The following is a 27,826-nucleotide window of genomic DNA, read 5'->3' as shown; positions in this document are numbered from 1 at the left end:
CAGGTCTTTTTTTTTCGCACGCGCATGCGTGCCGCCTCGCCGCGGCGCTGCTGTCCCGAGCCTGGATATCCTCTCTCGTCACTTCACTGCCGCGCATGCGCTCCGACACAGCCGGCCGCCCCGCACCTCAACGCGCAGGCGCAGCAACCGCAAGCGCGCTTGCGTCGCGGCCCGCGGCGGAGGGAAACCCGGCCTTCTCCGCCGAGGCACTCGCGGCGCTTGTGCAGAGGCGTCGGAGCGCGTCCTTCTCGCGCCGGGCGCGCCTGCGCAGTGACGCGGTGCGCCTCAGGGGAGGCTGGAGCGGTTCCCTCTCAGGCGGCGCCATTTTGTGGTAAGAGTGCCGAGATTCAAAAACATAATAATAATAATTCCAAAAAGCACACGCACGCAAGGCCACCGACCCGGTTCTGTGTGAAGTGGGCGACGGAACCAGGGTCCCTGGAATGGCGGAGACTCTGTCGGGTTTAGGAGACGCGGGTGCGGCGGCCGCGAGCTCCGCGGCGTCAGAGACCGGGACGCGGCGGCTCAGCGACCTGCGGGTGATCGACCTGCGGGCGGAGCTGCGGAAGCGGAACCTCGACTCGAGCGGCAACAAGAGCGTGCTGATGGAGCGGCTGAAGAAGGTGAGGTTCGCGGAGGACCCCGCGGTCGCCATGGCGACGCCCACCGCCGGGTCCCGGGCGGCTCGCGGCCTCCGCGCCGCGCGCTTCCGCTCCGGTCCCACGGGCTCCGGGCCGGGGATGAGTTCGAGTCCCGACGCCGCAGCCGTGGGACCAGAAGGAAATAACGTTCTGCGGCCGGGCCCGGGTTCTGGTGACGTCGCGTTCCCTGCGCTACTTAGCCCCAACCCCAAAGGGAGATGGAGGGGATGCTGCCAAGGTCACTCGGCAGGATTCGAACCCAAGTCCCTGTTCGGTCCCCGAGGCCGAACAAGTGTGTGTTTGCTTGTTTTCCGGGAAGGCATACAGTGACCCGTGGGGATACGAACCCTCAGAGACCCTCAGAGTTCATATAAACAACCTGAGGCCATAGCCCAGGGGGTGAAAAGAAGAAAAGTTTTTAACATTTTGCCAGGACTAGGTTGGTAGGTGCTGGGAGGAAAGAACGTTTTGTCAGCGATAGGCAAGTCATCCTTGCTGCAGAGGGAGTTCAAAACCACCCTGAGTTGCAGAGTTCAGGGCTAGCGAGAGGGTGTCCAAGGGCAGCTCGGATTACAAGGCAGGTGGGGGGAGGTGAGGCAAACCTGGGCAATTTAGCAAGCTTGTTTCCAAATAGAAAGTTTGGAAACCAAGAGCTACTCTCGGTTGGTAGAGTGCTTGTTTTGCATAGGCCAAGTTCTGAGTTCTACCCCAAGTGCCGTCCTGAGGCCGGGAGTGCACACCTCTCAGGGGTGGAAGATGAAGTTTGAGCCCCTCTCTCAAAACAATAGTGTCTTGTTTTGTCTCTAAAAAGAGGGCTGGTCGTGTAACTCAGTGGTAGCATGTTTGCCCAAGACTGCAAAGGCCCTCAGAGCCATCTCTGCCTTAGCACACACAGTTGGCTGTGATTAGGTTGGAGTCACAGAACTCCGGGACTGTGCCCCAGAGGCAGGTGGAGGGGCATCTCTACTGCCCACCTTGGTGGCCTTGTTCAGGAAGACCTTTAGCCCCTCTGAGTCTGTCCCTTCAGAATAATGAGTAGCTAGCAGGCCACCTTTTGGAGTAGGGCGGGAGGTCACGTGAGCACCAGCTTGGTGTGCAGGCTGGTGCAGGTAAACAAACTTGCCTCCTTGGGCCACCTTTTGTCAATCGTAGGTAAGGACTCTGAGCCCCACCCTGAGATGCATACTTTGTGTGTGTGTCACCTTAGGATGCTGTCCCTCTAGCTTTTGGACAGTGCCTCCTGCCTGTGTACGCCCTGCACACAGGAGCAGGAGATTCATTCTGCCTTCCTGGATCCTTGGCTATTCAGAGAAGATGGCATGGAAGATAGGAGGAGTCAGCGATGTGAGGGCCTGCGTTCTGTCCCCAGCATCCACAGAATAGGCTGGGTCGGTTCCAGTGCTCAGAGAGACAGGCAGACCTCTGGTCCTCACTGGCTGATCTAGCCAAGTCCTTAAGGACAGCTGAGCTGATCCCCTGGCCTCTGACTTGCCAACACGCATAGTACACATGTGGGCATATAACATACACGCGTGTAGGAGAGGACCAGGGTGAGCTCTCCACTCACTGAACTCCCACTCATTCTTTGTGGATGGACATTGTGTCTTTACTAGACTAGTCAAGAAGTCCTCTCATGGTGTCACAGGACATTCAGGGTGTGGGGAAGACTGGTTAGGCTGATGCCGGCCTGCCAGGGAGACACATAGCAGCCTTGGCAGCACCAAGCTGAGGGTGGCTGTCCTCTTGGTCCAGTCACTCTGTTGTGTGTCTGTGGTTCTGTCGCTCTGCCTCTGTCATCCAGCTGGTAGCTGTCTCTGTTGTTTTTAATGGGCAGAGGAGCAGCTGGTGGAGGGATTTGCTGAGGTGGCCTGGGAGGGGCGGCTATGTTACATCAACCCAAGGGATGAAATGAGACACCTTCCCGCAGCTTGTCCCTCACCCTGGGGATGTTTGAGAGCGACTGTCCCCAGAGTGAGGGCAGGGGCTGCTGATGGTGCTTCTCTCTTGTCCCAGGGCCTTGCTCCTGCTGTTTACCCCTGTGCCCTTCTGCACCACAGGAGGCTGCCCAGGGTCTGGGAAGAGTTGTCTGAGCTTGAGGCCTAATGGAGATCTGAGGACACTGTTAGTGCTTTCTCTCTGGGGACAGTGGCTTTCAACACCACTAACATGAGGGGCATGCTTGCAGGAAGGTGTCTCGTTTCATTCCCTGGGGGCAGTGTTGACAGAGCTGTGCAGGGAGAGAGGCCTCAGCCCCAAGTGGTCCTAGTTGGCACAATTGTCACTGATATACTGGCATAGTTGGTACCCTGACTGTGCGGGGCCACTGCTGAGCAAATGACATCCTTGGGTGTGAAGTGGGACTTCTAGAGAGTGTCCACTACAAGTCACAGGAGGGGATAGCAAGGTCTGAGGTCAGTGTGCCTTGAGGGTCTGGAAGGAGCAATTAGGTTTAAGCCAAGGAAGTCTGAGTGTTGTTCCTCAGGGATACAGGAAGTGGAGGAGCCTGCAGCTCTGAGCACTTGCCTCCATGCAAGGAGTCCTCAGGACAGCCTGGAAGCAGTACTGGCCACTGCCATTAGGGGCCATGAGTGCTTGCTGGGAAACAGTACTCAGAGCACAGGCGTTCAAATCTCCAGCACCCCTATAGAAAACTGACAGCCACGTACACCTGTGATGCCTGGTGCTACTCGACTGCTATACTAGTTCCACATTCAGGGAGAGAGCCCATGTTGAGGGGCCAAGGTGAAGAGGGCACAAGTATCTACACAGGAGAAAGGAAAATGAGAGAAACAAAACAGAGCTGATTACTTAAGAAAAGCCACCAGGTAATGGTGCCAGGGCCCTCGTTCCATGTACAGCAGGTTGGCTGTCTGTGGGGCAGGGTGGCAGATTGCAGCACCTGGGCTTCAAAGCCCTGAGAACCAGCCTGGGCACAGGGTATCCTTTGTGGGTGGTATGGAGCTGGGAACCTCCTGTGTTCAAGCTGCGGGCTCAAATGAGCCTCCTGGCTCCTCCTAGATCTGTGGGGTTGCCTTGCCACCTGCTGTTTTATTGGTTGGCTTTTCTCCTGCTGTCTCTTTAGGCCATTGAAGAAGAAGGTGGGAATCCTGATGACATTGAAGTCACCTCTGAAGGCAACAAGAAGATGCCTAAGAGGCCCAGCAAAGGTATGGAGCTTCTGGGCCACTGTCAATGCTATGGGTGCCCTGTGGGTGCAGAGCCTTCAGGAAGCCCTGTCTGCTTGTCCACAGTCCCCTCTGTCACACAGGACCTGAATGTGTAATGGGAGTGGATTGGGTATGGTCCTTCAGCTTCATGAAGAGAGCCTCTCACTGCCTCACCTGCCAGAAAATAAGGCCCCTGTAATACCAGACCACCACAGACACAGTTTGTTCAGAACCCCCAGAGTGAAAGCTGGAGGCCACTACTCAGCATGCGCCCATCCAACAGCCCCCTCCTAGGCCCAGCTCCGCCTCTGCCTCCAGCCTGTGGGGGCTGTTCCCAGTCAGTCCTCTGCCTCATCCTGCTGTGTATCATCTTTCTGAAACCCAAGGAACTTGACAGGATCAGATGGGTTGAGGCTGCTGGGGACAATGTCTTAGTCACCGTGAGGTGGGGATCTTAGCTGGTGGGATGGAGTAGCACAGTGGTGATGTGCTGCCCATGTGGGCCTGTACTGGAGGGAGCTCTGCTGCCCTCTCTAGCCTGAGGCTCTGCTTTGGCCTTCTGTGGATAATGACTTAAGAAGGCCCTGCTAGGGAGTGCACCCAAGAGTCTCCTATTTTACTTTTTGCGTTTCTAGTAAAAGCAAATGCTTGTTCTGATGTTTTGCCAGATGCATGAGTTTTAAGTACAAAGTTGACATTCCTTTCCAGTTGGAGGTGGCACAGTGGTGATGTATGCACCTACTGTGTGTCGGGTCACTTTCATGCATGTGTTTTCCCTGAAACCTGAATGTAAAAAAAGAAATACCAGTGTGGTTCAAGGTCAGCCTAGTGTGTCCAGCTGGTTTCAGGGCCAGCTTGTTGGAGTTTTTTGTCCCTCCTGGTCCCCTAGCCATTTAGTCCCAGAGAAAATCACACAGAGGTCTCCATAAGTTATAAACTAATTGTCCCATTTGCTCAGGCTACGTATTATCTCTTATAACTTAAAACTTATATTAGCCTATTATTCTAGTATATGTTAGCCACGTGGCTCAGTACTTTTTTCATCAGGTCACATCCTGCTTCTTCCATGTCTGGGCAGGACTGCAGAAAGAGCTTCCTTCTTCCTAGAATATTCCTGGTCTCCTTGCCCTGCCTCTGCTTCCTGTCTGGTTGTCCTGCCTATACTTCCTGCCTGGCTACTGTCCAATCAGCGTTTATTTAAAATATGTGACAGAATACAGAATTGTTTCACACCACAGACATCCATGATAAAACAGAAAAGGCACTGGTCATGGCCTTAGCCTTGGTGCAGTGAGTGAGAGCCCTGCTGTACAAGTGTGAGGGTGAATTAGAAGCCTCAGGGCCCATAGACAAGCCTGCTGTGGCTGCTGCTGCTGCTGCTGTGCCCCAGCCTAGCTTCAGATTATGTGGGAGACACCTGCTGTCCTGCCCACTCAGGCATCACATGCACATCTGTACTGTACACAGATTGGTCTTCTTCTTCAAAATCCTTAGTGTTTGTTTTTTCCCTCAGCATGGCAGAAACATTTCTCCAGCAGCTGGTTCTGTGGCATAGTGGTGGGCACTTGCCTAGCATTTTCAAAGCCTTGAGTCTTGACACTAACACATCACACCAAAACAAAAGGTTCACTGGAGGCAGAGGCAGGTTAATTGCCATAAGTCTGAGGCCACTGTCCCAACACTGTCTCAAAAACAAACAAACATTGGGGCTGGAGAGTACACATATGCTTTTGCAAAGGACCTGAGTTTGGTGCCCAGCACCCACATCAAGTAGCCCACGGTTGCCTGTCAGTCTAGGGGACCCAATGCTTCTTCTGGCTCATTGAACATCGGCACATGTGGCAAACACACATGAGTAAAAATAAAAGTGTAGAAAAAACTTTACTTGATCTTATGGATGAGTTAACTGAACTCTGTTTTGTTTTGTTTTTTGAGACGGGGTTTCTCTATGTTGCTCTGGCTATCCTGGAACTTGCTCTTGTAGACAAGACTGGCCTCTGATTCACAAGAGATTACCTGCTTCTGTCTCTCAAGTGCTGGGATTAAAGGCGTGCACTACCACTGCCCTGCATGTTTGTTCTTTAATTATGTGTGTATGGGGGATGGGCATTCACAGTATTCACAGTATTCACAGAGGCCAGAAGATAAGGTCAGGTTCTCTCTGGGTGTGTGAGCCAAGAGCTGTCCCTTCCAGGAGCAATATTTACTCCTAACCAGTGAGCCAGGTCGCCAGCGTGCCATGTTCTTTTTATATACATCGTTTATGTTCCGTGCTTATACATATGCTGGGCTTGTATCTGGAGGGTGGAGGACAGCTTTCAGGAGCCTCTGTCTCCTTCAACCACGTGAGTCCTGTCAGGGTTGATGAGGGCTGCCTTTACTCACTGTCTTAGTATTCAATTCTTGAGAGGAGACCCCATGATCAAAGCAACTCTTAAAAGGTAAGCATTTAATTGAGGGCTTGCTTACAGTTTCAGAGATTAAGCCCATGATTGTCATGGCGGAGAGCAGACAGCATGGTGCTGAAGCACCAACAGTTACACCAGGCCTGCTCTAGGCTTCTGAATCCTCAAAGTCCTCCCTCAGTGACACACCTCCACCAACAAGGCTAAATCTTTCCCAGACGGTTCCAGTAACTGAGGACCAAGCTTTAAAAATACATGAGCCTTGGGGCTGTTTTTATTTGAACTACACCTGCTGTCTTTCCAGCCTTTGGCCTCATTCTGTTTGAGCACACCTGTCCTCTAGGTATCAGTGTGCCCAAATGTCACTCCATTGTCCTCTCGAAAGTTTGCTGTTGTCATTCTTCTGGCTGTGACTCTAGTCTGGTCTTGAACCTCTGGGCTCAGGTCCTTTTCCTGCCTCAGCCTCCCAGCTAGCTGGGATGGCAGGTGCTTTCCACCACATCTGGTAAAGGAATATGTATGTATTTTTTGCAAACTCACTGAAGAGAAACTCGGAATCAGGAGAGCTGGCATCCAAAGCAGGGGCTGACATAGAATCTGCTGTAGCCCAGGCTGTTCTCCGTTTGGTGTGGTCTGGGATGATCCTGAAGTCCTAGTCCTCTGACCTCTCCCTTCTTGGCCTGTGAATGACATCTGGTGAAATGCCCTGTGTTCTTCCTCACCCTTGCCACCTTGGGTGGTTGTTTGTGGTGATCTCTGAGTGTGCAGGCACTCTGCAGTTTGCCCAGGCTGCTGCAGCTGGGCTTGTATGTGTTGCCTGCCTGCTGTGGCTGTCCTGTCAGAGGGACTGGCTGTGGTTGACGGGTGCTCTCCTCTGAACTAGGAGGGCCCTAACCCTGTCGCCAGGTGACAGACTCTTTGTGCTCTTGATAATTTAATGTGTGTGCTTTGATTCTGCACGTTGTGTGAGGGCATGAGTGGGGTAAAACCAGAGCATTTTTAGAAAGATCGCTCCTCCCTGTCACCCACCAGAATACAAGGTACCAACCTCCCCCAGGAGCTGTTGGGGCTTTGCTCATTCTAGCACGTCACTAATACAGAATTAGAACCTCAAACTGCTGCAGCCCCTACTCACCTTGGAGGGCTGGCTTTATTTGGACCTATGCACTGCTTGACAGGGCTGCTTTGGAGTTTATGTTTTACACATGCATTTGTGGCCAGAAGACAGGGGTCTGTTCTCTCCTACCTCCAACTGAGTTCAAGATTTTTGGCTGAGAAATCACTCACTAGCTTCGCGAATGAGCTCACTGGCTTGAAGTTTAAGAAGGATCTGTCTCGAGTTATCACGGTGCTCCTCCATGGTAGGTTTTGCAAAATCTTACAGAATCAGCGTGAACCTGACTGGAGGTGAGCGCGGTTGTGCTGGCCTTAATCCCAGCACTTAGATTTATAAAGAGCAGTCTAGTCCACGTGGCGAGTTCCTGGATTGCCTAAAGAGGCTCTTTCTGTCTTGGGGAACATGATTGGGGACACGAGGCCAATGTGTCCTGAGCATGGCCTCACCCTCTGCTCTGCTTTGAGGGTTGTGTTTAGGGTTAGATTCATGCTTAGGGAAAAATAATCTCAAGAATCATGCTTGGATTCTGCAGTGGATTGAATGAGAATGTCCCCCATGTGCTTGGGCATTTGAGAACTTGGTCCCTAGTTGCTGCTGCTATTTGAAGAGGTTGAGGAGGTAGTTTGTAACTACAGCAACAGCAGCTTTGAAATTTGAGTCTGTCTGTTGATCTGTGGTCATTATCACCCCCTACCTCCCAGCTCAGCTGCCTGTCCTTGCCCCTCCTCTACTATGCCTGCCCTGCTGCCATGCTTTCCTGCTGAGATGGGCACCTCTGCAGCCAAAGTCAACTCTCATTGGGTTACTTTTGGTCACAACAGAAAAGTAGCTGATAAGGGTTTTGAGGTAGGGTGTTTTAGTGTTGGCTGGCCTGGAAGTTACTGAGTAGTCCAGCTGGGCTCCATATACAGCAGGAGACTCTGCCTTCCACACGTATACACATTCAAGCCTGTTCTGGAACTAGCTCTTGTAGCCCAGGCTGTCCTCGAACTCACAGAGATCAGCTTGTCTCTGCCTCCCGAGTGCTGGGATTAAAGGCGTGTGCCATTACCCCTTGGCTCGCTTCTTTCTTTCTTTCTTTCTTTCTTTCTTTCTTTCTTTCTTTCTTTCTTTCTTTCTTTCTTTCTTCCAAGACGAGGTTTCTCTATGTAACAGTCCTGGCTGTCCTGGAACTCACTCTGTAGACCAGGCTGTCCTCAAACTCACAGAGATCCACTGGCTTCTGCCTCCCAAGTGCTGGGATTAAAAGTGTGTACCACCACTGGCACAGATTTTGATAAGGACGCTAAGGAATCCAGCAGCCCCGAAAAGCTTACTATAGTAGAGATAAGGCCAAGTGCCATAGCTGAGATCATTCCATACTGTTCCAGAGCAGTAAGAAAAAATCCTGAGTGAGACTCAAGGAGTTCGCTGCTGCTCCACTCCTTGGAGGGAAGAGCTACAATTACAATAACAATATGCCACTTGCCCAGACTGTCAGCTGGTGAGTGCATGTGGCTGACTGTCCACAGGATGGAGTGAAAGAAGAGGTGCACAAGATCCTAGGGCCTGGTGTTCGTGGGCAGAGGTGAGGCTCCAACTGGCTTGCTGGCTGATATGTTCTTAGAGATCTGTAAGAAGGCTCAGTGGGTAAAGGGGTTTCTGTCAAACCTGGTGGCCTGAGACTCACTTGATGGAGAAAAAAAACCCTACAGATTTCCTAGTACCTCTGCATGTCTTGAACTCACAGAGATCTGCCAGCCTCTGACTCCCGAGTGCTGGGATTAAAGGCGTGCGCCACCATCGCCTGGCCTGTGGTGTGGTGTTTATCGTGTAAATGTAAACTTGAAAATGAAAACTTTAAAAAGTATTTTCTTCACAATTAAGTGAAATGTAAACCCTGAAAGATCTTCGTGCACGTGAGGTAAGGAGATTGGAGAAAAGCCAGTTCAGGTATTGCCCACTGGAAGCTTCATCAGTCTTTCCTGATGGGTAGGGGGAGAACCTTGTAGTGTGAGGTGGGATTTGAATGAGCCACACTAGAAGCTGTTACTTGCGAAGTGAGAACACTTTGCACAAACCACTGGTCTGTGTAGATTCGTATTTAGCCTGACCAGACAGATTCAGGCTGCCATAGATGCTTTTCAAGCTGGTGGAGAAGGGATGGAGAGATGGCTCAGCGGTTAGAGCGGATACCTTTTTTTTTTTTTTTTGGTTTTTTTGTTTTGTTTTGTTTTGTTTTGAGACAGGGTTTCTCTGCGTAGCTTTGGGGCCTGTCCTGGCATTCACTCTGTAGACCAGACTGGCCACGAACTCACAGAGATCTGCCTGTCTCTTCTTCCCTACTGCTGTGATTAAAGGTGTGCACCACCACCACCTGGCTAGAGTGGATACTTTTAAAGATGGTGAGGGCTGGAGAGATGGCTCAGCAGTTAGAGCGCTGGCTGCTTTTACAGAGAAACCAGCTTCCATTCCCAGCACCCAATTGGTAGCTCACTCATTTCTGATGCCTCCACAGGCACCACATGCAACGTGGTACACAACAAAACACCCATGCACATGAAAATAAGTGGGTAAGTTTTTTTGCTTTTTAAAGAAGGCCAGGTGGACCAGGGTGGTGGTGCACACCTTTAATTCCAGCACTTGGAAGGCTGAGGCATGGGGATCTCTGTAAGTTCTAGGGCCTGTCCTCAGTGTTCATTTTAGTTCACTGCACCTATGAGTAGCCAATAGCTGGCTGGCGATTGCCCAAGCGGTGCTGTTTTGTTGGTTTGGTTTTGAACACAGGCTTAGCATGAAGCCTAGGCAAGCCTCCAACTAACGATCCTTTGCTTCAGCCTGAACATTAGTGTAGTAGAGCTGAGGAGGTGGCCCATGTCAGGGTGTGAACAGCCAAAGATAGCATCTGCTACGCTGAAACTGGAGTTGCAACTAATGGTTGTGTGTCCTGGGAACTGAACCTGGGTCCTGTGCAAGAGCAGCCAGTGAGTGCTCTTAACCACTGAGCCAGCTTTCCAATCCCTATTACATTTTGGTTTGTTTGTTTATGTGTGTGCATGTGTGGTCAGAGGTACACTTGCTGAAATCAAGACCCTCCTTCTACCATATGAGTTCCAGGAATTGAACTGGGGTGGTCAGCCTTTTCCCTGCTGAACCCTCTTGCTGGCCCAGTGTGTGCATCTCTGGTGATTCTCTATTCTGTCAAGTTGACAGTAAGCATCCCAACCACAGTACACTGAGACGCCACCGAGACCCAGCTAGGATGAGAGGCCAGGCCTGTGCAGTGAGCTGAATTACTGGGGGCTTGCAGAAGCTCAGGCACCAGCTTGCAGAGCTCAGACAATTGGCCTCATTTCCACATGCTATCTCTTCAGGGAGGAAACCAGAAGACGAGGGTGTGGAGGACAACGGGCTGGAGGAGAATTCTGGGGATGGGCAGGTATGTATCACCTTTTCCATTGATGAGGAGAGGTGTTGACAGATATTTCTGTCTCACCCGGTCCTTCAGTCATTTAGTCCCAAAGAAATACACAGAGGCCTACATTAATTATAAACTTGATTGGCCTATTAGCTCAGGCTTCTTATTAACTCTTATAGCTTATATTAGCCCATAATCCTTGTCTGTGTTAGTCACGTGGCTTGGTACCTTTTTCAGCAAGGCAGTCACATCATGTTTGCTATGTGTCTGGCTTTCTCTATCTGGGTGACAAATGCAGACTGACTTCCCTCTTCCCAGGATTCTCATTGCCCCACCTCTACTTCCTGCTTGGCTACTGGCCAATCAGCATTTATTTAAAATATAAACGACAGGGTACAGACCATTGTCCCACAGCAAAGAGGGAGAGCCATGGTGGTAGTGTGGCCATGACAATGTTCTCTGTGTTGCAGGAGGACGTGGAGACCAGCTTGGAGAACCTGCAAGACATGGACATGATGGACATAAGTGTGCTGGACGAGGCTGACATTGACAGTGGCAGCGTGGCAGACTGTGTAGAGGAGGAGGAGGAGGAGGAGGAGACCACCCTCCCCGAGCGCTTGACAGATAACACCGAATTGGTGGAAGGCGACTTGAAGGGACTCCCAGAGCAGCTGCAGGAGCATGCTGTAAGCAGCTGGCGCCACGTGGGGCACTGGGTGGCAGAGTAGGCTAACAGGGACAGCTGCTGATCCCTGTCCCTTAGGGGAGCCTGAGCTGTGGTGTGCAAGTACAGCCAGCTGGTGCAGTTACTTGTGGCTCAGAACTGCTGCCCTCAATCAAGGTGCTCAACCCTGATAACGGCTTCTCCATGTGAAACATGTCAGACCATAGCAGGGTTGTGATGGCTTAGACCGGCATGCCAGGTGCTGGGTGCCATGTTGCGTCCTCAGGCACAGATACTGTCATCCTGGTGCTAGAGGCAGGAGTGTTGGTACAGCTGCTAGGATGTCCCCAGTAAATGATGTGGCTTTGATGAGTATCAGTTCAACAGGCGCAGGGTCCCAGGCCTCTCAGCAGTCTGTGCTGAAGGATTTTATGGGCACATGGTTGATGTCTGTCCGGAGAGAGGAAAGTGGGCTCTGGCCTTCTCAGGACCTTAGATCTCCTGCAGTGAGCATTCTGTTCCCTCCTGTGAGAACCTACTGAGCTTGCCTTTGTAGGCCACACACTGATCTTGTGCTGTTAGGATACAAACAGGGTCTCAGAATCTGTTCCTAAAAGCCACAGTCCAAATGCGCACTCTAGGGGGTGGGGCTCCCTACCGCAGATCAACAGAGGAGGCCAAGACTTGGGAACACTCTGATTTACAGTATGAAGGACACAGGGCCACCTGGGAGCATCTGTGAAGTGTGTCAAGTGCCAGTCTCTGTGACCTTACACAGGCTATTAATTCTTTTTGGGCTTTGGTCACCAAGATTTCAGGTTTGATGAGTAAATGTTGTCATGGCCCTTGCCATACACCTGCATCTATGATAGAAATTTACAAGCAAACTGTACCTGTCACTGCCTCTCACCATTGCTCTGCAGTGCCAGAGGTCACTGTCACAGCCAGGACCAGCCCCCCTCACAGCCAGGCACACTTGGGCCAGCCCCAGGCCTAGAGTGGTCACCATGCCTCCACAGCAGGTGCTACTGCTGCCCAGTCAGAACAAACCCAGCATCCAGAGCAGGACGGGCAGGCTGGGTGCATGTGTAGCTGGGGTACTTTTTGGTATATGTGGCTCTCATGGTGGGAGACAGCTGTATCTTGGAAAGAAAGGAGTGAGGCTTGGTCTTCAGCGAATGTTCTCTGTGGGTGAAGAGCCTCTTCTTGGTGGGGGGTCCCTCGTCTCTGTTGGTGAGCTACCACTTACTCTCCTGTGATGTCAGAGGTGGGTTACCTGCTTCCGAGGGCTTCATAGCACCTAGACTCGGACAAGAGGGTGGGTGGCAGGCTGTGCTCTGCAGCCCGATTCTAGAGGCAGTTTCCAGAAGATCTGCCAGGGGCCTGCTCTTGTGCTCACCTCTGGAGTCCTGACAAGTGCTGTCTTCCACCTCGCCACACTGGGTGGTGCACAGAGATGTATCCTCTCACCTACGCCATTATAAACTTGGCTCTCCCTTTCCACAGGTAGATGACAAGGAAGCTGTTAACAACGTGGATACGTCGTCGTCCGACTTCACCATCCTGCAGGTAAATTTGTCGCACGTCTCAATTGTACTCTCAGGTAGCCCCTGTTTCTAGAAGCCACCTCAGACATGCCTCATCGCTTGACAAACCACACACCAGCTAGGGTCACCTTCCCAGACAGTGAGTGCTGGAGTCCTTGGAGGACATGCCTGTGGCCTCAGCAAAGTTGGAAACATGCTACTCTCTGGTTGCAAGTGGAAAGGGCCTTGCCCAGAGTCCTTGCCTGGAAGAGGCTTAAGGCCATTGTTGCTCTGTAGCTGCCGAGTGAAGGTGAAGCCCCTGGCAGGACGAACACCGATGTAGATGTAGCCCCTTTTGATTTTCCTCCAGAGTGGGGATTAGCGTTGGCACTCTTGAGATGAGGATCAGGGGTACCGAGCTAGTGTGGGGGCTTCCTAAACTGTAGCCACATGGCAGCCTGAAGGCCTGCTTGGTTTTTAGAAGCTGTGGCTACCACCCAGCACCTCCCTTGACTGGAGATGTATAGTTGTGGGGCCAAGCTTTGTGCCTGTAAGAACCCGGTCTGTAAGTTCACTGTTAGAAGAGGATATTGGGATACAGTCTCCCGGAAGGGACGGGGATACGAGGGTGAGGGTAACACTGCCCTCTTCTGCTGCTTGTGGGCAGCTCCTCACAGACTCTGCCCAGGTTTCCCAGGTAACTGTGATGGTTGATGTTTGGTGATGTCCATGCAAATACTAAACTTTAGAATCAGCTGGGTGTATTGGTGCATACCTTTAATCCCAGCACCCAGGAGGCAGAGGCTGCAGATCTCTGTGAGTTCGAGACCAACCTGGTCTATATAGCGTGTTCCAGGCCAGCCAGGGCTACCTAGTGAGACCCTGTCTCCAAACAGGAGAAAAAACGAAGAACAAGGTGAGCACTAAGGGGTGAGGTGGGTCCTGTGCTTCCTAGGAAATGCTGTGAGAAAGAGTGCATTGGCCTGTGGTTCTCCAGCTACCACCTGCACCACTTGAGCAGAGGTGACTTCTGGGCAAGTCGTTGCATTTGTTTCATAGAGGTCACCACCACTTAGAGCCTGTGCAATGAAAAGGAACACCCATGTCTGTCTGCCCTGGCATCTTATTAACATGAGACACTACAGGACATCCCTTCAGGTGTCGCTCTGCCATACTGCTTCTGTGTCCAATTCTAGAGCTCAGTTTGAAGTGCAGGCTAGTCATGTGAGGGAAACAGCCAAACCCTCAGCCTCCTGAAGTGTTAGGCTTGGACCCGCAGTCTCCAGTGAGGGCCGGGACACTGGGGAGCAGAGCTGAAAGAGTGACGACTGTCCCAGCCTTCTCAGGAAGCCTCCCTTTTAAGAGCACATAGAGCACCAGCTTGGGGTACAAACCCACTCACAGTCCTTGCCTCACACAGCAGCCTATCTCAGCCATGCCATTCAAGGCCAGGATCTACTGGCCTGTCTAAAGGACACTAGCAGTGACATCTGTGCTCATGCCTAGAGCCCAGGGTTTCACATCCTTGACTCGTGTTCAGGAGTGTTTCCTTGTCCCGTGGGTAGTTCTTAGAGGGCAGCAGGCAAAGCCTAAGTCAGAGTGATCACCCAGAGAAGCTTTGCTTGCAGGCCTGAGAGCATGGGAAGGTGGCTGTGGAGCCAGGGAACCCATTGTGTGGCCAATACTTGTGAGGACTGTAAAAGTCACCACTGGACAAGGCAGAGCACAGCTGGGAGGATAGGATTCCTTGGACAAGTTGGGTCATCACTGAGGGAGATGGAAAGTGCTGGGGGCGGGGACGACTGCGTTGTCTGTTTCCCCTTGGCCCTAAATTTTCAGAAAGTCAGCTTGAGGATCCTGCAGGTGAAGAGAGTGCCCAGAGGCTTGTGCCAGGCAGTTAGGCATATATGGAAATGGGTGAGAGCTACGCTCCTGTTCTCAAGTTCAGTTCCAAGAGAGCCATTCCTGACTACAGTAGGGAGACAGGAGGGCTGCTGGGTGCCCTTCAACAGGATCAGCAGCGTGTCTGGGACAGCCAGAAACTGAGGTGACCAGGGCAGAGCTTGTCTTGTGCAAGCAGGGCCACTCTGGGTCCATATTGTCCCCTGAAGTCCCAGTTGGTGGTCAGCCTCCCTTAGTCCCCATGAAAGTTGGTGGCGAAGTGGGACTAGGTCTTTAGGCAGCATCTTACTTGTGCTTTCTGTTGCAGGAAATGGAAGAAGCATCCCTGGAGCCAGGTACTGTCCAATGCAGGGCTCAGCAGCGGGTTCTGCCCACAGCGGGGAGGCTCATGCTAACCAGTGCCGCACTCTAATGTGCATTGCTCTAGTGCTTTACAGTCCAGAGCACACCAGGACCATAGAGATTGGAAACCCAGCCGTATCACAAGATCTGTACATGTGGCAGCAACCTGTGTGGCATCCTGTCCACATGGCGAAGGCTTCGGTCCTGCCTTTAAACAGAAGCAGTGGCGTGAAAATGCCCACAGCTCCCGTGATCAGAGCTCTGTGTCTGTCGCCAGCAGATCTTGTGATACCGGCAGCATGTCACCATGTGGTGTTCGTACAGGCAGTGCAGGTAGCATAGGGAGTGCCACATGAATAGGACATGACCGGATCCCCCGAAGAGGAGTGCACTTCTGAGAGAATCGCAAACAAACACTGTCCCTCTGGGCTGCCAACCTCCACATGCCAGAAGACCCGGCGCTCCGCACGTTAACTGCTGTAAGCAAGGCAAAGCATCAGGCAATTAGTGATGCATGAAGGCCAGGCGCTCAGTTACGCACTTGGACGCAAGCTGAATTGAGAAGAGTTGGTTCATACATTGTCACAGTGCACAGAATGAAGACTCAAGACTCAGAAGGTTGTGGGGTGAAGTCTCCGGGATGCTTGCCTCTGCCCTTAGCGCAGGCTGGGGGCGCCCATGGCTGAGGGCGCAGGTAGGGTGCAGGCGCTGTGTAGCGGGTTTTCCAATCTCTGTGTAGCCAGCAGTTCTGTCGGTGTGAGCGGGGCCGCCGCGCCCGAGCCGCAGTTGTGATTGCTTTATTTCCCTGGTGATTAAACCTTGTGCCATTCTATTCCTGTTAAATCCGTAGAAAATGAGAAAATACTCGACATTTTGGGGGAAACTTGTAAATCTGAGCCAGTAAAAGAAGAAGGTTCGGAGCTGGAGCAGCCCTTTGCCCAGGCCACGAGTAGTGTGGGGCCAGACAGGAAGCTGGCGGAGGAAGAGGACCTATTTGAGAGCTGCGGACAACCGGAAGAGGAAGAGCAGGAAGAAGAGCAGGAAGAAGAACAAGAGGAGGAGGGAGATTTAGCTTTGGTCCGCAACAGCGAGTCTGAGTCTCCAAGTACTCGGTGTCAGTGGAGCGAGGCAGACGCCCCATTAGCAGTAGTGAAAAGGGAGCCGGCGGAGGCGCCGGGTGAAGTCGCAAGCACAGGCGGAGGCCCCGGGATGGACCACGAGCCTGTAGGGCTAGAGGAGCCAGTTGAGCAGAGTAGCACAGCTGCCCTGCTCACGGATGCCACCAGCCAGGAGCTGGTGAGAGCGCCCACAGCAGCTTTGAGCCCTGAGCCCCGAGATAGCAAAGACGACGTGAAGAAGTTTGCTTTTGACGCTTGTAATGACGTCCCTGCAGCTCCTAAAGAGTCCTCAGCCAGTGAGGGCGCTGATCAGAAAATGAGGTTTGTTGATTCTCAGTCCTAGACCAGACGCTATCTCCTTTCATTGTCACTAGTGACACACGTGAGCTGTTTAGAGCCTGCAGTCGGCAGCCACGCTGCCCAGCGCTAGCTCCTTCAGGCAGTTTCATTTCTTGTTTATTTTACACCGGTTCTATAATCTTTTTTCCCCCTCAACCTGCCACGGTTGTTTGCTTTTAATTCTTCTTAATTATTTTTAGCCCGGCAGAAACTTAATTAACTCCTGTGGGTATGAAATCTTATGTTAGGTCAGATTTCCAAAACATGTTTGTCGGGGTGTCCTTTTTGAGAGCTAAGTGCCGGGTAGGTATGCAGCTTTGGCGGGTTCTTAGGGTTGTGGGTTTGTCTCTTGCTGCTACAGCCCCCTTGAATGACACTGTCTCTTGTCTCTAGTTCTGTTGAAGAAGACTCGGACACAAAGAGGCTTTCCCGTGAGGAGAAGGGTAGGTCCTCTAGTACACCAGTTTCCTGGAGTGCAGTAGGCCTCAAGTTCACCGTGGCCTGTTTCCCTGTACACGCATGCATCCCACTACAGCTGGCGAGTGCTGCGGCCCCTTGTTAAAGTCTCTTGCTGAGTGGGCTCAGTGGCTCAGGCCCTTTCTCCAATCACTTGGTAGGCAGAAGCACAGGGAGGGAGGCTGACAAGTTCCAGGCCAGCTAAGGTACCTGACTCAAATAGAAGTTTGCAGGCTGAGAAATGCCATACAGAACCAGTCTACAGTTCTGACCATGCAGGGTCTAGCTAGGGAGGGGAGGCACGACATGGGCTTGGAAAAGGTGGCAAGCAAGGACAGTGCCATGCTGCAGTGACTGCTTTATGAGCAGAAGCCATCTTGGTCTGAGATCAGTTCAGCTGTTCACAACTGACTGGTCCTTGATGTCCTGGCATCCTTTTTTAGTGTCAACACGTAGATGCCACTGCTGTCTGTGACTAGGCCGACACTGGTTTCCTGGGCCTGGCCATGCCATTGGGCCCTGGGCACATCCCTGAAGTTCTAGGGATGGCCAAGCTCTGGAGTTCTCTGGATGTTGAGGTTCTGACCATAACTTCCCTTTGCACAGGTCGCAGCAGCTGTGGTAGGAATTTCTGGGTCAGTGGCCTTTCGTCTACAACTAGAGCCACTGATCTGAAGAACCTATTCAGCAGATATGGGAAGGTGAGCCACCGCTGCCCAAGAGCAAGCAGAGAAGACCTTGCTTTTACTAAATAAATGTCAGTTCTGTTTTACCCACAAAGACTTGGGAGCCAGATGCTGGGGTGAGAGCCTGCCAACTCAGAGAGGCTGAGAAAGCACCCAGCTGACCTTCCTCTTCTGCCTTTGTCCCTTGTCTTCTACCATCTTAATCAGGTCCTCTCTTCATGTCCCTTCCTTCCAGTTCTGTGTGTCTCTCTCTCCACCCTCCTGACTCCTTCTTACTCTTTACGTTTTTTTCTTAATAATCTTATGTTCTTTTCCTGTTAACTGGTCGCTTACTCTGCCTCTAAACCTGTTGTTGGCTTTAATCCTATTTACAGTATTCAAGTAGAAAGCTCTTGCGTTAAAGATGTGTGCTAGGACTGAACTGCTCAGCTAGAAACGGGTTTTTCCAGTAAATAACACAATCTCAGGGTTCACAGTGTGATCAAACGTCCTGCGACATTTCCCTAAACATTTCTATCTAAACGAAAAGGAAAGGTTTTAAACTTTAACAGCAAAATTTTACAGTAATGAAGCTACTTCTGCCAAACTTTCCACAGTGTCCAGCTTGGTTGTATTTAGCAGTTTTAGGATTAAGTATTTTTGAATTGAAATTTCTGTAAATGTTCATGTCAGTCTCGTATGAGCTCAGCAATTTGAATGTCCTTAGCAGTTTATAATACCAAGTTGAGTGGTGTTTGTCAGCTTAGTGGCAAACCTAGCTAGAATGCAGCAGTCAGCCCAAAGGTGTCCCCTGTTTGTTTAGGACCTGGTGGCAGAAGAGGTGTGGGACAGTTTCGTCCAGTGATTAATGTTACCACAATTCAGGTGGATTTGTCATTGCAGGACCCCATCATCTTCAAAGGTTACTGTTAGGAATGGTCACGTATTGGAGAACGGCGTCTTGCTTGTTTGTCCTGGTCGCCTGGCTAGCTTAGCCCCGAAAAAGCAACACAGAAATTGTATGACTTAAATCACTGCTTGGCCCATTAGTTCTAGCCTCTTATTGGCTAACTCTCGCATCTTGATTTAACCCATTTCTATTCTGTGTATCGCCACGTGACAGTGGCTTACAGGGAAAGATTCAGTATGTCTGTCTCTGGCGGCCCCAAGGTGTTCCTCTCTATTCCGCCTTTCTTCCTCCCAGCATTCAGTTCTGTCTTCCCCGCCTACCTAAGTTCTGCCCTATCAGCTAGGTCAAGGCAGTTTCTTTATTCATTAACCAATGAAAGCAACACACAAACAGAAGGAACTCCTACACCAGTCATGGTTCAAAACTTAAAGCATCTATAGCAGATCTCCGAAAGGTTTAAGGAAAGTTTTAGAGAGTCAAAACCAAAAGATTATGAGATTAATGGCAACAGAATCATCCCTTAAGTTTGTTTTTTCTGATAAGAGACAGAGATTTTGGATTTTCATTTAAGAAGAGTGCATGGCTTTACAGGAGAGAGCCACACTCCAGCTCCATCCAAAGCCAGTTTTAATTTTTGATTGATGTGGGGCCACTTAAAGACTATTTGCCACTTAGGTCTGTAGAGGGCAGCAGAGACAAGAATTTGGGACTTCACCTTGGTGGGCCAGCCTTATGGCGGAAAGAAAGGAGGGAGTGCCTGGCTGGGAGTCCCACCCCTGGCACACTGAGTGGTTGTCAGGCATGACGGTGGTGTGGGTGCTGGTGCTCTGAGCTGGGTTTTCAGGCCATTCAGCTGGAGGTGGGTGATAACCACTTGACCAGTGTATTCCTTTTTTGGGAGGTCATTTTCTCATGATGATCCATCCTTTTTCTTCAGATGTTTCACTTGTCCTGTAGTCTCCAGATTGTGTAGTGTGCCTGTAACGTACTTTATGTTGTAATATGAAAAAAACTGTTTTACTGGAGACATATTCTGGAACGTAGTCAGTCTTAATTTGTACAGATATCACTGTAATAATCATAATTTCTACTAAATAAATAATCATGGAATCAGCCTTTTCAGAGCTTAAAGCAGTTGCCCATTGAAATCATGAAAATTTATCTGAGCTATGGTGCACATATTTTAATTTCCCAAACTCTGCACAATGAAACACATCCATGTGTCAAATTTCATTTCTTTGAGTACCCTTTGGGTTACTTCCTACAGGTAATAGAGTTTGGTTACGCAAAGAACAAGTAAGACATTTTCTTAAAATTTCCTTGGCTTGTTGCCAAGTGATAGAAAAGCAATCTTTCTTCAAGTCTTTGCTGTTAACATGGTGTTTTTAATGAAATTCTTAGACTTCTACCGCATTTCCTATTAATGGCTGATCAGTTTCCTCATTACCTTGTGCCAGAGGGCCTGGTGAGCCATATGGGATCTGATAGGTATGTTATATATAAAGGATGGTTTCTATTTCTGATTACTTGTTGTAGTTGAATAAATAGCGAAGTTAATTCTGAATTGTTTGGAATAAATTCAGCTGTTTCAATATGTGAAACCATTCTTCTGTATATTGAGAGTCAGTAACTATATTATTAAGAGATTGAGAAAAATCTAATAATACTGTAAGAGTGTGTACATCTCTAATTTATGAACTGAATCATAAAGACTTTGAGCCACTTATTTCTCCTGACTTGAAACCCACCTTTCCTGGTTTATTTGCATCACTAGGGAAAGTAGGGGCTCCAGAAATTGGTATCCCATTTACTGTATCAGGGAGAATCCAATTGGCTCTTTTTACAAACTGAAAACTCTTGGTTTTGGGATATTTCTTGCCAAATCTCTCCCAAAAATTACTGTAAGCTCTTTACCATTGTTCATTTTCTGCCCATAATGAGGCGATTTCAGTATTAGTAAAAGGTACCACAGTTTCCACCATGTCTATTCCTACTAATTGAGAAAAATCTCAGTTTTGCTTTCAGAATCAATTCAACAGGCATTCCATAAGTCTCTCAATTGCTTTGTGGATGAATTTCTTCAATGCCGACAGGGAATGATTGAACCAAATATGATAGTGGGGCCTGTACTTGTCCTTAGCTGATCTGCATTCATTAGTTCAGTGCTGGCCTTTGCCAAACCTTCTGCATACTCCAGAAGACTGGTGACTTCTGTTGGGTCTCTAGGAACACCTTGCATACAATCCTTTTCAAATGACCTTGCTTACCACAATTAAAACATGTCATTTTTATTTTTCTTAAAACTTTTAAAAGTTACTTCCCCATTAGAGTAGCATCATAAACGTCTATTGATGTTGCCTTTAAAAACCTAATCACCTTTTTGTATTTTGAATTAGCATTTTCAAAAGCCAAAGATTCAATTAATATTTATCTGACTTCCGGATCTAATACTGTTCTATTTACAGCTGAAGTCAGTGTTTTTTGGACTTGTATAATTTTAGTAAATGACTTAGATGTCTTTCCTGATTCTCCAACCCTGTTTGAAGCAGTCAAAGCTGCTAAAGAACATAGTACCAAGGTGTGATCATCAAATTCAAGCTGTCTTTGTAAATCAGAATGTTGATCTTCACCTAGCAACTGATCTTGAGAAATATTAATACCTCTAACCTTATTTCACTGTTCTATGACCCTATGATCTTCTTTCTACCGTGTTAGTCATTGTATCTGAGAACCAGCTTTCTAATATTACTGTTGCCAAATCTTTCCAGTCTTGGTGGATAATTCTGTTCTGAGTTGCCCATGAATTTAACACCTGCTTCACATAGGGAGAATGCATACCATATGAAATGACTATTTCCTTAAGTCTCTTGAAATCTAACATTCTGCAGGATCCCAAGTCAACTTCTGCATAGCTTTGGCGATCTCTATCATCTGCTGGTAGTGTTTTATAGTGACTAGTTAAACTAAGATTGGGTTTCTGATAACCTTGGGTCTCTCCTCTTCAGTTGCATCATGCAGTGGTGTGGTAGATTCTTGTCTAAATTCCTCTGTCTCTGTCTGAGAATTTTCCTTATTTTCATACGTTTTTCTAATGCTTGTATCTTAAATCCACTTTTCATATTTGGCACAAAAACACTGGCTATTGAGGATAAAATATGAATTACCAGACCGATAGTAATTGTGATTGGCATTATGTCAATCTCAGCTAGGTCATTTATTGTTCTGTTTTCTGCCACTTAGAGTACACCATAGTTCCCATCCTTAACTTAGGAAAGTTTTTTTTCTTTTAATATTATTTAACTCTTCCCAGGTGTCTTACCAAACCTGATGACTTCTCATCATTTGACTACAAATGGCATGATTTCTCTGTCCGTGTTTGTGCCCCATGTTGGAAGCCAAGTGTTTTTAGTAAAATCTCAGTTCAATTTTACCCACAAAGACTTGGAGTCAGATGCTGGGGTAAAAGCCTGCTAACCCAGAGAGGCAGAGACAGCACTCAGCTAACTTCCTTCTCTGCCCTTGTCCCAGAAGCCTCCTGTCTTCTACCATTTCAATCAGGTCCTCTCTTCATGTCCCTCCCCTCCACTTCTTGTGTCTCTCTGCCCATCCTCCTGTCTAATCATCGTATATTCACTTCCTGTCAGCTGGTTGTCTGCTCTGCCTCTTGACCTGTGGTTGACTTTATTTAATTCTGTTAACAATATTCAAGCAGAAAGCTCTTGGACTAAAGTGTGTGCTAGAGCTGAAACACCAAAATTAGAAACAGATTTTTCCAGTAAATAATACAAGTTTAAGGTTTACAGTGTTATCAGATATCCTGCAACAGGACTTGGCTGCACAGGTCTGTGTCCTGGCTTAATCGGGGACAGACTGGAGCTCCCTGTCAGGGCTGGGTTCCACATATGCTGTGAGAGTGTGGTGCTGTGACCACCAGGTGGTTTCAGAGGACTCACTTGAGCCACCTCTCAACTCACTGATAAGTGTTGCCATCATCTGTGTTGGTTACTGTTTGTCTATGGCTCTGTGACTCCACCAAGACTCAGTCCATGGTATGACTGTCACTCCCATGTGCAGTTTAAAACCTCCCAGTCCCCTTGAGAACCTCTGCTGGTGGCTGCACTGTTTCTCCCCAGTGCCTCTAGTAGGGCCTTGGACTGAGGGGAGTCAGAATCCCTTCCTCGCTCTGTGATTACCAGGTCCATGCCTGCAGTAGTACTGAGGTGGTTTGCTTTCTTCAGGTGGTGGGTGCCAAGGTTGTGACGAATGCCCGCAGTCCTGGAGCTCGCTGTTACGGCTTTGTCACTATGTCCACAGCTGAAGAGGCAACAAAATGCATTAGCCATTTGCATAAGACTGAGCTGCATGGCAAAATGATCTCAGTGGAAAAGGTAACTGGCCATGTGCTACAGTTGGGGCTGGCACTGGTGCCAGGGCATAGGGGCACTAGCATTTGACTCTTCCATAGGCCAAAAGTGAGCCTGCTGGCAAGAGAGTGCCTGACAGGAGAGATGGAGACAGCAAGAAGGAGAAGGCCAGCACCAGTGACAGGTATTCCTGCAGACCACCAGAGCTGTGCTCTTACCCTCCCTGCCCACTAGCACGTGCCAAAGATGGCCTTGAACCTCCTGCACCTATGAACTGGGTAGCCATTGCCTCTTGAATGTTTGCTCTGAGGCTTGTGGGCCACTCACTTCTAGGTCAGCAACCCTGAAGAGGGAGGAGAAAGCCGACAGAAAAGACGATGCCAAAAAGGGGGACGATGGGAGCACAGAGAAGACCAAGGACTCGGACGATCAGAAGCCTGGGCCTTCAGAGCGCTCAAGGACCACCAAGTCAGGTAGGCAATGATGCCCGTTGTCCCTTTATGCATAGCCTAAAGCAACCATCTGCATTCAGCTCTTCCCTCCCTCTGCTTACAGGAAGCCGTGGTACCGAGCGCACTGTGGTGATGGACAAGTCCAAAGGTGTGCCTGTCATCAGTGTGAAGACATCTGGGTCCAAAGAGAGAGTGAGTGTCAGACCGACAGCAGGCTCGATGCTCCAGTGATTCGAGGGAAGCTTCATAGAGAGATGCGAGGCATCTAGAGTAGCCTGTCTGCTGCTGCTCTCTCTGATGGCCGCCATGTGCTGCCTCCCATCCCTGCCTCCTGGAAGCCCACTGTTGGGACAGCTGCAGACCTTGGTGGGTTCTGAAGTCTCAGAGCCTGACCACCTTAGCATGGGTCTGGCATCCCCAAGACCTCCCATCCATGCCAAGCCTCTAGAGGACCACATCATGTGGCGCCGGGCCTGGGTCACAGGGGACTTCTGAAGGCAGGGTCTAGGCTTGGCATGTTTGTATCAACCCGGGATTCTGAGGGTCTCAAAGCCCAGCATGGCTCACTGCTGAGTGAGAAGGCCTGTTGCCTGAGACTTCTGGCCATTCCCACATGCACTGGGGTCTCCGGGTGGCTTTTTACGTCAGTCTTACTTGTAGCAGCTAGAAAGTGGGAAGGTGAAGGGTGGGCTCCAGGGGAAAGTGGGTGGGTCTCAATGGGCGCTATCACACCTGAGGAGATGGTATATATGGCCCTGACCATGAAGGAAAGGGCAAATGGGATTTATTAGGAAGACTACGACATGCTGCAGGCCAACCAGGGCTAAACAGTGAGACACTTGCTCCAGAAAGTTAGAGTTTCATTGTAGTTGGAAAATGTAGAGCAATAGTTGTGACTTAGCCAGCCTGGAGCTCACAACTCAGCACAGCATGCTGGAGGCTGAGGCAGGACGACTGCGTGGTGGTCCTTCTCGGGGCGGGGATGATGGATGGTGACTTGATTCCATTTGGGGACATAGGCAGCTCCATTTGAGCCTCTCCTGTGAGCACCTTCAGTCAGCAACTGTCCCTGTGCCAGGGGCCTCTGTCCCTCCTGCACTAATTCTCTTTCTGTTACTGAACCAGGCCTCCAAAAGCCAGGACCGAAAGTCGGCCAGCCGGGAAAAGCGGTCTGTTGTGTCCTTTGACAAGGTTAAAGAGTCCCGAAAGTCCAGAGACTCTGAGTCACGGAGGTGAGCAGGGCTGGAAGGGACAGCCATGGGTGGGTGTTGAGTGGCTCACTGGCTGGGCACTTTGAGGGCCCTGTACTGAGATAACTGCCGCAGTATTTCACCATCTTCAGAGACCTCAGAAAGTGTCCAGCAGGGCAGGGACGATGGGAATATTCACTTGCCCAGGAAGGATCGGAAAAGGTATAGCAGGCATTTGACAGCTGATCGCAGCACTGTTGCAGTTTCTAAAGTGGCCTTTGCTTGAGGCAGTGTGTGTGTGTTTAAAGTGGGCTCCAGGGCAGGTCAGCACAATGGGGCAGAGCCTCTGGCTGCTCTGCTGGGCGAAAGGGGAGAGGAAGACAGGAGGTGGCAGTGCTGTCTTTGACCTGGCTGTCCTAGCATGCCCCTAGCATCTCACACTGAGCCCTCTGCCTTGACTTGCCCTCCTCTTACAGGGAGCGGGAGCGCAGCGAGCGGGAGCAGCGGCTGCAGGCACAGTGGGAGCGGGAGGAGCGGGAGAGGCTAGAGATCGCCCGTGAGCGCCTGGCTTTCCACCGCCATCGGCTAGAGCGTGAGCGCATGGAGCGGGAGCGGCTGGAGCGGGAGCGCATGCATGTGGAGCAGGAGCGGAGGCGTGAGCAGGAGCGCATCCACCGCGAACGAGAGGAGCTGCGAAGGCAACAGGAGCTGCGCTATGAGCAGGAGCGCAGGCCAGCCGTGCGCAGGCCCTATGATGTGGATGGCCGGTGAGCAGCCAGAGGTCCAGGTGCGCGGGGCGGGGCGGGGCGGGGTCTCACTGTTGAACGTAAGGCCGAGCCTGCTGCCTATTGGTGTGTGAATCTATGGTAGAAGGCAGGCATGTGTCCTGTGAAGCTGCCAGTGCTAAGGCCTTCCAAAGGCCAGGACATCCAGCATCCACGGTGGCACTAAGGCAGAGGTGGGGGTGTTTGGTCCAAGGATTCATTACCGCCTCCACAGAAAAAGCTTTTGCCAGGGACATGGTTGTGACTTGGAGCTGTGCAGGCTGTAGGTGCCTTATGTCCCTGCCTCATACCCCATCACAGGCGCGATGATGCCTACTGGCCAGAAGCCAAACGGGCCGCACTGGATGACCGCTACCACTCAGATTTTGGACGCCAGGACCGCTTCCATGACTTCGACCACAGAGACCGGGGCCGCTATCCCAACCACTCCGTGGACAGGTGAGCCTTATCGTGGGCCCATGACCATGTTGGGCGGGCTCTGTGCACATAGACCCCTCCCCATCTGGTCTCATTGAAATCCTGTTTTTTAGGAGAGAAGGTTCAAGGTCGATGATGGGAGACCGAGATGGACAGGTGAGTGCGTGGGGCACTGCTCCAGCTGTGAAAGGGCGGTCTCACTCGCTGCTGCTAGTGCTACACACCTGAGCCACTGCTCCCTAGGGCCCCTTGCATCCTTCTGTCCCCTTGTTGCTCTCCCACTGTGTCAGGCTTCAGCTGCACAGTGCCACCCTCACTACTGTCTTGCTTACCATCCTTGGTTTCCCATCACCAAGTCGGGTTGTCTGCGGCCCATCCCGATGTCGCTATTTCCACATAGCTAGTTGTCTTTGGGAACTGGTGACTAGAAGTGGCCTGTGTGAGTGTTCATTTGTACATGCAGTTGTCACTACAAAGAAGGGCAGGTGACAGTGTCTTCTGACTTAGAGATAGGAAGACAGAGCAAGAGCTGGCCAAGAACGCCAGTGACCAGGACTGTTTGTGCTCAGGCAGGAAACTGGGGGCTTTGGGAGATGCTCACTGTGCTTGGCTTCACTTGGTATTGTCAGGTCTTTCTGCCTTGGCCCTTAAAACAGTTTTGATAAGCCAGTATTTGAGCTGGGTATACTTGTCACACTCAGAATCTCACCACTCAGGTAGTTAAGATAGGGGTTACTGGCATTGACATACAGTTTCAGCCAGAGTGAGGCCTTGCGCAAGAGTTCATGTGGGTATCTGTGTGCGGCCACTCTTCTGTTTGGTGTCTCACGTTTATAAAGCAAGGGTGCTATGCATAGGCCGGGCTCTTTGTAAGGAGCCTTGTGAACCCAACCCTTCGTGAAGGAGGACACTGTGATAGTGGCCACACTCTGCTCCCTGAGCTTTGTATCCTCACATCTAGGGATCAGAGACAATGTTGACCTCACCCTTTTCTCTGGTGCAGCATTACCCTGAGCGCCATGGAGGACCTGAACGCCATGGCCGGGACTCTCGAGATGGCTGGGGCTACAGCTCCAACAAGAGAATAAGTGAAGGCCGAGGGCTGCCCCCACCTCCCAGGTTTGTGTCCCACCCTCCCAAGGCCTGGAAGGGGGGTGACCAGCCTGACCTGGTGGAGCCTGTACCTCCCAACAACACCATCTGCTGAGGGCCTGGTGTGTGTGGCAGTGCAGGTCAGAGGGGTCTCTTTCCAAGGGGCAGGCGTGACTGGGGGGAGCACAGTCGGAGACTTGAAGACGACCGGGCGTGGCAGGGCGCAGCTGACGGAGGCATGATGGAACGTGAGCACAAGAGGTGGCAAGGTGAGAACTAGGTGGAAGCCAGGGCCACTGGCTGAGAAGGGACTGGGGTGGGGTAGGGCCAGCTGAGACCAAGCAGCTGTTGGCTCCACACCTGCCAAGCTGCCCTCTTGGACTTGTGCCTCATCCTGCAGGAGGTGAGAGGAGCATGTCAGGCCACTCAGGACCCGGCCACATGATGAACCGTGGAGGCATGTCAGGGTAAGTACTCTACTGCCAGGCGGGGGCAGGGCTGCACTGCAGTGAGCTGGGGACCGCCTGTGGCTTGGGGAAAGCTGTCTAATGGTCCCTGGCCTCCTTAGGCGTGGCAGTTTCGCCCCTGGTGGAGCCTCACGTGGCCATGTGATCCCGCGTGGAGGGATGCAGGGAGGCTTTGGAGGACAGAGTCGGGGCAGCAGACCCAGTGACGCCCGCTTCACCCGCCGCTACTGAGCACCTGTGCTGCCCAACTGTGATCTCCGTGTCCTGTCAGGACTTCTCCACCATTGTATAAAGGATTTTTTTTTTTAATCTGCTGCCATATTGTAGCTTGTTAACAATGTGAATTTGTTTTCATTTGGTTTTTGTTGCTGTTTTTTGTAATAAAGGTGTTTCTGTTCATGTGCCCTTTA

At 50.7% G+C, this 27,826-nt stretch overlaps 1 protein-coding gene across 2 annotated transcripts; it reads left to right on the top strand.

Annotated features, from left to right (window-relative positions):
• Nucleotides 1–206: 206 nt before the first annotated feature.
• Nucleotides 207–27,826, top strand: LOC142832261 (scaffold attachment factor B1). Of its 2 annotated transcripts, none has more exons than XM_075942612.1 (21): nucleotides 207–623; nucleotides 3,724–3,808; nucleotides 10,684–10,748; nucleotides 11,198–11,413; nucleotides 12,898–12,960; nucleotides 15,127–15,154; nucleotides 16,012–16,600; nucleotides 17,012–17,061; nucleotides 17,681–17,775; nucleotides 22,888–23,037; nucleotides 23,115–23,197; nucleotides 23,347–23,486; nucleotides 23,569–23,657; nucleotides 24,591–24,697; nucleotides 25,132–25,422; nucleotides 25,741–25,878; nucleotides 25,971–26,013; nucleotides 26,861–26,976; nucleotides 27,118–27,218; nucleotides 27,350–27,416; nucleotides 27,518–27,826. In XM_075942612.1, exons 1-21 carry the CDS (start codon nucleotides 444–446, stop codon nucleotides 27,645–27,647), a joined length of 2,826 nt encoding a protein of 941 aa, XP_075798727.1. In that variant the 5' UTR covers nucleotides 207–443; the 3' UTR covers nucleotides 27,648–27,826. The 2 variants fall into 2 exon arrangements, with proteins under 2 accessions (XP_075798727.1, XP_075798726.1); XM_075942611.1 differs by having other exon boundaries at nucleotides 270–623; nucleotides 27,112–27,218.

Source organism: Microtus pennsylvanicus, chromosome 12, assembly GCF_037038515.1.
Source record: "Microtus pennsylvanicus isolate mMicPen1 chromosome 12, mMicPen1.hap1, whole genome shotgun sequence".
Lineage (NCBI taxonomy): Eukaryota > Metazoa > Chordata > Mammalia > Rodentia > Cricetidae > Microtus > Microtus pennsylvanicus.
Note: the sequence above shows the minus strand (reverse complement) of the source record. Positions and strands in the feature narration are given on the sequence as shown.